The sequence below is a fragment of the Microtus pennsylvanicus genome, chromosome 12 (genome assembly GCF_037038515.1).
Source record: "Microtus pennsylvanicus isolate mMicPen1 chromosome 12, mMicPen1.hap1, whole genome shotgun sequence".
NCBI classification, from domain to species: Eukaryota; Metazoa; Chordata; class Mammalia; order Rodentia; family Cricetidae; genus Microtus; species Microtus pennsylvanicus.
In genome coordinates, this window is record NC_134590.1 from 4,335,261 (window position 1) to 4,343,911 (window position 8,651).

General features: G+C 38.9%; 1 protein-coding gene across 1 annotated transcript; it reads right to left on the minus strand.

Annotated features, from left to right (window-relative positions):
* Positions 1-1,551: 1,551 nt before the first annotated feature.
* Positions 1,552-8,370, minus strand: Spp1 (secreted phosphoprotein 1). Its single transcript, XM_075943313.1, has 7 exons — positions 8,240-8,370; positions 7,150-7,217; positions 7,017-7,055; positions 5,015-5,095; positions 4,450-4,491; positions 3,067-3,360; positions 1,552-2,386 (listed from the first exon to the last, which is right to left on the minus strand). Exons 2-7 carry the CDS (start codon positions 7,201-7,203, stop codon positions 1,982-1,984), a joined length of 915 nt encoding a protein of 304 aa, XP_075799428.1. The 5' UTR covers positions 7,204-7,217; positions 8,240-8,370; the 3' UTR covers positions 1,552-1,981.
* Positions 8,371-8,651: the final 281 nt, after the last annotated feature.

Genomic DNA, 8,651 nt, shown 5'->3' on the forward strand with positions numbered 1-8,651 from the left:
AGCTATTGGTTTCTGCCAAGATATGCATGCCACTGTTGCACCCTTAGCTGGAATCATGTCATGTTGATTGTTGTTTTTGTTCATAGGCATCGTAGCTTGGCATGACAATTGGTAGCTTACCTCCCTAGGAAGCTTGCATGGCACCTTCTGGCCGCGAGAGTCAGTCCTCAGGGAGGGGGTTTCAAATCAGATCCAATTCCAACCCTCTTGGTCTTATGTCTGAAGACACCAACAATATCTTCAACAATAGGGACTTTTATCTTCAACCTCTGGAAGGCGACCAAGGGCAACAACAATAGCCTATAATATTTTGGGGATTTCTTGGGCAACCAACAACTCAAAAGAAGGCATCTCATAATTGGCCTCGTGGTTTTGATAGATAGCCTATAACTCTTGTGGAGAACATTGTCATCCCAGAAGGGAATCTTTCTTTAAACTCTATTTATATATGTATGAATAGACATATATGTATTATACATGTAACTTTAGCTAGGTAGATAATAATATGATTCCTTATGGTCTTTTCAGATAACTCATTGTTACTTATTTTCCTCTTCTGTATTTGTCTCACTCTCTCCCTAATCAAAGCTCACCCATTTTCCACTTCGGATCACTGATACCCTGCTATTCTCATCTCTACTGCTCTTCTGAATCCTACTGTACCTTTTTGCTGTTCTGTTTTCTGTAGTTACTTCTGACTATACATTCACATCTGAAGATTTGGAGCTAGGAACCACAGATAAGAAGAGCATGCAGTGTTTGTTTTTCTTGGTCTGGATTACCCCTCAGTGTGATCTTTTCTAGTTCCATCCATTTACCTGCAAGTTTCATGACTGAATTCTTCAAAGTTGAATAATATTCATGTATCAGTTGAAGGGTGTTTAGGTTGTTTTCATAAGTTCTAGATGGGATATCTAGTTTTTTTTAATTGATTTTTATTGAGCTCTGCATTTTTCCCTGCCCCCCCCCGTCTCTCCCCTCCACCCTTCAACCCTCCCCCAAGGTCCCCATGCTCCTAATTTACTCAGGAGATCTTGTCCTTTTCTACTTCCTATGTAGATTAGATCTATGGGATATCAAGTTTTAAAGACAAAAGGTGTGTGTGCCACTCGTCCTTCTGAAATTTCACATCTGAATGAAATTCAGCACAAATTTGTTTTCACCTTATTAAATTGTTTTAATTAAAAATATATATTGCTTCTTACCTAAAGATGAAAGCTAGAAGACCTACAGAAAGGCAGGAAAGCCACAAATCTACTAAGCAAATTAATAGATAATGATAGAAAGCAAAAAAGTAGACTTGATTACATCCAGGTTTTCATTAGCTTTTACATTAGCTGGTGAATGTTATGATTAGGTAAGAATACTCCGTAAAGAGCCTTGTGGTTCTGCCTGCTAACAACTCTCAGGGAGTAGCCCTTGTTCCACTGATCGCTAAAACCCTAAATGGCTTTCACTAAAGAGGGCAAGTTCATTGAAACAGTTACATTTTAGAAACTTCAGAGGAATTGTGAGAAACCAGTAAGAAATAATTGATACCACCAGACCTGCTACATTCAAGATATATGATTTATTCACACCAACAAAAATAATCACAACAAAATATACACTAATTATAAAAACAAAGGATGTGGTGACATAGGCTAGTATAGGTTCTCTTCTAACCATGTAAAGGCATTTTGCTTGTGTCTACATACATTTTATTAAAAGAGTAACAGTCATTAAGGTGCAATGGGCATTTGCATTTCCTCTACAGAAAGAACAGAGGCAAAGTGATGAAGCTTTTAGGTTACAAGGATTTTTCATGAAGCAACAAACTAAGCTAAAGACCCCGAATATTATCTATTTTCTTCTCCACATACACAAACCCATTAAACTGAGAAATGAGCAGTTAATATTCTTGCTTAGCCCTTACTAATATTTTTTCCTATTTTCCTTTTTAACTAAAAGCAAAGTAAAGAACTGTGGTCTTGCCTCTTTTTTAATTGACCTCAGAAGATGAACTCTCTATTTCATGAGAAATGCGAAATTTCAGAGAGTTAGCATCTTCCTTGCTCTTTGAGCCTGGAACTAGCTTGTCTTCGTGACTGTGAAACTCATGGCTCTCATGTGCCTGGCTGGCTCTGGAACTTTCCTTGCTGTCAATCCCATCAGACAGCTCAGTGCTCTCATGACTGGCCTTCAGTTTATCTTCCTGGGATTGCTCATGGCTTTGGGTTTCCACACTTGGTTCATCCAGCTGACTTGATTCATGGCTGGTCTTGCCAGTGCTGTCCTGGTCAGAGGGCGCACTCAGACGGTGGACAACAGGGATGACCTTGAGGACATCATCGAACTCCTTGCTCTTCAAGTGTGAGGTGATATCCTCACCTATTTCATCAGAAAACTGAACCAGAACAAATGGAAGAATTACACAAACAGCCAAGGATAAGAGCATTATAATCCTTTATCTCCAACTTTTAGGTTAAACTGCTCTGAATACTTTTAAAATTTGATTGAAGAAGAAACAACCCTAGCATGTACTTTGTCACCATCATGTCAGCCATTTCTAGTTGACTAGGCTTATCATTTATGTCTATGATAAATAAAACCTGTAGGGTAGCCCCATCGTCTCATTATCTCTGACTTACATGAAAAAGACATTGAAAGTTAACTTGTAAACTGAATAGTAAATAACAAGGCTGAGTCTAATTCAGACCCTTTGATTACGCTCATTATAATTGTGATTTTTACAGTTCCTCTAACACACTTGGCCTCCAAATATGACCATTATATTTCACACAAACATCTCTGCAGTAGTTATTGAACTAACATAAATGGTTGTTAAATACTGCTGAGAGACTGCATTTGGAAAGACGGAACTGTGTGATAGACAAAATTACAAAGACTTTAAGCATACTTTAAGCAAGACTTCAAAGTAGGGAAAATGCTCTGTATTCGAAGGTCAAAAAGCAGACCTCAAATAAATGTACCGTGCTCAGTGAATAGCGAGTGAATTTGTAGACTCTGGTTTCCTAGAAGTGAGCTCAAGCCATAGGCATTCCATGTGTCTGACAAGGGATTTACCTGGTCACTGGGAATGTGGATCTTCCTAGACTTTGACTGCAGCCCGTAAGCCAAACTATCGCCTCGGCCGTCAGGGATTTCTACTGTAGGGACAACAGGAGTGAAAATTTCTGTTTGTGTGGTGGCAGTAACGGACTCATCAGACTCATCCGAATGGTGAGAGTCATCAGGCTGGTCATCGTCATCGGATTCGTCAGAGTCCACAGAGTCCTGGCTGTCTGCATGGTCTCCGTCATCATCATCGTCATCGTCATCCGTGTGGTCCTGGCTTTCATTAGAGTTGCTTGGGAGAGTCTAAATCGAAAACCAAGATGCCTCAGTAAATGAGAGTTCGGGTTTCATGCTGTGCTAGTTCGGTTGAAATATTTTAATTTACTTTCAGGATCTTTGCAATTGCAGTAATTTGAAATTTGCAATTTTATGGTTTTAAGATGAGGAAATGGGCCTCTTTCTTGCTTTTTAGCACAAGAAGAAATGAAATAGCATTCAGAGGCACTTCTTTGACTTCTTAATGAAATGTTATTTTCTTAGATATTTTCAAGGCAAACTTAACAAGTATGATGTTCATATCGCTGGCATTTTCCATTGTAAATAGTGTACATTATTAATTTACAAAATTCAATGAGGTAATAAGCATAAATAAGGCTAGATTGAATTTTTTATCTGAAATGTAATTCCATAAGATATCAGATCATCTGTACCTTAATATAGAAATTAAAATCCCTCTCTATCTATCTATCTATCTATCTATCTATCTATCTATCTATCTATCTCTATCTGTCTCTCTATATATATAGTTGCCTCCTTATTATCAAGGATAGTCAAGACATGACTCTGCAAGTCATGGGAATACAAACCATAGCCCAAATCAATGTTGTGAACTAAGGAATAAAGACTATTAAACTACAAATCTGCAAATATTATGGCTCTTTTAATCTAACTTCCCTTATCAGAGATCATCTGTATATTTTAATTGGATCTTAAGGGAAATTTTTTGCTCAGCAAATAGGAAAGATCACCGACCTACCAAATAATCTTTTAATATTAACAACATAAATGTTTTAAAGTAAAAAATTGTGGCTTTGTTAAACACTGATGATTTGCTTATCAAATATTAGTTAAAACATCTTTAAACCACATTTCATACTTTACAAGAGGCTTAACATTTCCAGCATCAGGCTTGAGTAGATATTTTCTGTAACACTAAACTTATCTGTAGAACCTGTGCATTTTGACAAGGAATGAATGCATTTCCTTCCTGAGCAAGCTTTGGAATGGAGATTAGCTAGGACACTTGCTAATGGACCCAAAGTCTGAAGGGAATGGTGCAGCCACTTCCTCCAGGTCTCTTCACAGTGGGTTTCATTGCATGTGAGAACTTACTTCTTGCTTAAGGTCATCCGTTTCTTCAGAGGACACGGTATTCTGAGGAAGGAAGGCCACACATTAGCACACACGTTAGCTGCCTAATGCAAAGTTATTCTTTTCCATCTAAAGCAGGTCACATTTTTCAGCCTGACTGATGGTTTACAGTGGGACAATCATGTACTGGTCTTCTAGACACCTATTTACCTATAAGCAGGAAGATCCCACTAAGTAGTCTGTATGGCTTGGTTAGTCAGAGTCTATTAGTATTGTTTAAGGGTTTTATTTGTTTTGTTGTTATTGTTTTATCATTTATTTGTTTTATTTTGTGTGTTATGTGTCTTGCATTATATTAGTGTATATAATGTGCTTGCATTATATTAGTGTACCGTGTGCATGCAGTATCCCAGGAGATCAGAAGAGGGCAGAAAATCCCCTGGAACTAAAGTTAACAGAAGATAGAGAACTGACATCTGGATCCTAGGAACTGAACCCAGGTCCTCTGCAAGAGCAGCCAGTACACTTAAAGGCTGTGCCATTGCTCCAGTCCTATTTTTCAGCTTGAGAAATTGAATAGCAGTACCTGTGGGGCTAGGAGAGTTTGCTTCTGAGATGGGTCAGGCTCCAGCCAGGTGGCTACAGCATCTGTATGTTTGCTGGAAAGCTATTAAAAAAAAGTGTGCATTTGTCATTATTAAAACATAAACACAGGGATCTGTGTGCCATGAGCTTTCCCCTGAAGGGAAAGTGTGACATATATTCCCACTTCCTTGCAAAACTTCAGAGATCATTTTTATAACTTATTTTTTGTTATTGATTCATTTAATGGCACTCCAAATAGCATTAATCATGGGGCAGGTCTTTTTTCAAAGTGATTTATAAATACTGGTTCAGCCCTTTCAACCCCTTACGAGGTAGACATCAGTATTTCCCTGATAACAGCACAGAAGAAACTCCATCGCAATGTGCTAGGTAGGAAGCAGCGGCAGAGCTGGCGTTCAAGCCCAGGCACACTGACTGTCAGCACTGGCAATGATGTTTGCCTTGTCTACCTTTGCTGGATGAGGTTCTCACTACAATTGATCCCATCATTTTTCTCTCCATAGGACTAAAGAGGAATTCCCTAAGGCAGTATTGTGAGCTTACCCATAGGTAGCTATTAAATGTACATTAAGATTAAATTAAATGTAGCTAATTTAAATGTAAATTAAAATGAAAAACAAGACAACTAAATCTCTCCATTGAACTAGCCACAGTATGATTACTCAAAAGGCACTTGAGTCTAGTGGTTAGCAGACAATCATAAATACAATGTTAAAGTCATTGTACCAAGCTGCCAATGGTGGAAACAGAATCTGGAGAATGACTATGCTAATTCAGGAAGTAAGTATCCCATGGTCAGCTGTGCTGGCCACACTTGGTCATGTCACAGAATAAGTGACATTTATCACGTGACATAAGTTATGTTTATAATGTAAAGAATTGTGCTGTGAAGGATATTACTCAAAATACATAGGCTAAAAAAAGATTTAATGATCTTAACATAAACAGCTAGTGTTCACTTTCGGGGGCATATTCTTAAACAGTTTTCCATATTTTCTTTTACTTCCATGTTTCTTCGATCCTAAAAAACTCACTTCAGCTTTTCAACTATATCCTAAATACCATTTGATGAACTTTACTGTTATATCTTTTAAAAATGCGTTCTTATATTTTTAAATATTTCTTTTATTCTGTTTCTAAAATACTAATTATTGCCCCCCCTCTCTCATAGAAATGTTAATTTTTCTATTTTGTTAAATTATGACTCAACACCTGTGTTCTCAAGTCTGTCGGAAAACAGGTCTACCCACCCCATTTATACACCCCATGTACAAATGCCTCCCTGATTGTCTTCGTGAAGCTGCAGTGGCCCCCAGGCAACTCTGCACCGGCCCTTATTCTGTTCATCAGGAACTGAATTCTGTGTGCCTCTTTGTCCAGACTTGGGACAAGGCCCATTTGGGTTTGCCTGGCACATGTTCACCTATTATGGAGGGGCAATTAACCAAGGCTGTTCATCAAATAATTGTAATAAATACAGATGTTGGTTTGGTTTTCATTTTTGTCTAGGAAATGTGGTCTAAAACCCACTGACAAGCACAGTAGAGTTAAACAGCACAAACAGACTTTCTCTTTATGATGGGCTTCTTAGCAAGAATCTTGGGCAGTATTGTAAATATTATGGCCATATGAACAGTTCTGGCCAACATCTGAGTGGTGTTCTAAATTCAGCCTCTGGGACTTTCTGCTTCTAGGCAAGCATGCTGACTCAAGGAGAGAAAGAGTCACTCAAGGTCCTAAGACCTGTTTTATATAAGTAGCAATAGCCTGGAACACGCTTTTAGTATATTAAGAATCTAATTAAAACTGAGGCTGTTCATTAAAAACAGTGCCCTGTTTGGTACTGTCTCCGTCTGTACTCCGTAAGTACTTTGAAACACACAGGTCTGATTATGAAGATAAATAATAAAATAATGTTCCTAGCAACCTTCGCAACACTTGTGTACATTCTTCAGTTAAATGACCAACCTAACGGTGCTTACCAGTTTCTCCTCAGAGCTGCCAGAATCAGTCACTTTCACCTTTAAGATAGAAAAGTGAAGCGAAAAAATACATGAGAGTGTGCCAAAACCCATTAACTTTCAAGAATTTTCACGGAGATTCGGTTCTACTCACCGGGAAGGAGGAGGCAATGCCAATAAGGCAAAAGCAAATCACTGCAAATCTCATGGCTGTAGCTGGTCCTGCAACATATTTTGTGAGGAATACTTTGTATCCTGACAAGTTCAACATACACATATCTCTTTGCACTACCACATTGCTACCGAGCCACTAATAAATTCTGGAATCTTTTCTGCATCTCTGAGAAGACGTCAGTGTGTAGGCTTTTGAGTCAACGTTTGTGTGCCTTTTCTTTCTCTCAATCTCTCGCCCTTGGCAAGGGTGGTGCAGTTTCCCGGCCTCTGTTTATCCAGACTGTACATCTGGACTCTCGGAGCTTACCCTACCACCATGTCATGTCTCCAGCTCTCCACACCTAAGATCAGTTTCACAGTGCTTTGATAATTAAAACAGCGAACTACGGTGGCAGTACTTTTTCCAAGGAGGAAAATCAAAAAAATTAAAAATTGCTTTTCCATTTTTCAAATTTGCATTTCAAATATGACTTTTAACAAGTTAACACCATGCTATAAAGGTAAAAGAAAGATAACTTTGAAATTGAGTAAGATTTTCCATTTGCAATGAAAAACACCGGGAACACTCAACAGCTTTTCTGTGTGTGATAATGAGTCTACATGTTATCACACAAGGATCTTGGTGAAAGATTTAAAAGCCAGTGCAGAAGCAAGACATTAAGAAAGCTCCCACCCCATGTAGATGAGTTAGTTTATTAAAAATGACAGTATCAATGATTTATATTAATATATAATGCCTTTCTTTAATTGCCTCCACAGTCATCCAGCAACTTTAAAATGATATAGAAATTTGCTCCAAAGAGACATAGAACTTTACAATGTGTGTGTGTGTGATTAGCAGCAATTTTCTCTGTCCTTTAAAGAACAAACTCAGTTTATTTTTGACTTCTGTGTTCAACTGACTTTGCAGATACCTGGAAGCCTGCAGAGTATCCAACCTGCTGGATCAGAAAGCCTAGATCAGTGCAATCTGTAGCTGATGAATGCTACAGTTAAAGCGTATTCTCTGGACTCACCCACAGAATCCAGCCGGGAGAATGTGCAGCCTCCCTGGCCAGCGGCAAGCTTACCTTGGCTGGCTTCCTCAGAGAATGCGGCTGGCGAGAGACTGCAAAGCCGGGATGCTGATGCCTAGCTCCTCCTGTCCTGCTGCTGACAGCTCCGACCTCCCAGAATTTAAATGCTGCTCCAGACAGTCTCCGCCAACCCGGGAGGCGGAGTGATGTGTCATGAGGTTTTTGCCACTGCTCGGCCCACCTGCTCCCACAACTTCCCCCTCTGGTTTTGTGGTTGAAAAAAAAAAGAAAGAAGAAAAGGAAACACAGAAAACATTACTTATGTACAACATCTTTAACTCCTCTTTGCATTTATGGGATGCATTTAGAATCCTGGCAGGGCACGTAGCTTCATAAGGAGGGAACAGCTAATCATTCTCACAGATTTCATTTATAGCTGTTGAATTAGTGGATAACCATCAATGGG

Bases quoted from the DNA above. Each gene is read 5' to 3' on its own strand.
- Spp1 (XM_075943313.1), bottom strand. From the start codon at position 7,203: ATGAGATTTGCAGTGATTTGCTTTTGCCTTATTGGCATTGCCTCCTCC. The intron at 7,056-7,149 runs GTGAGTAGAACC...TCTATCTTAAAG, and splicing joins GCATTGCCTCCTCCTTCCCG to GTGAAAGTGACTGATTCTGG. The intron at 2,387-3,066 runs GTAAATCCCTTG...GTTCTGGTTCAG, and splicing joins TCCACATTCCCAGTGACCAG to TTTTCTGATGAAATAGGTGA.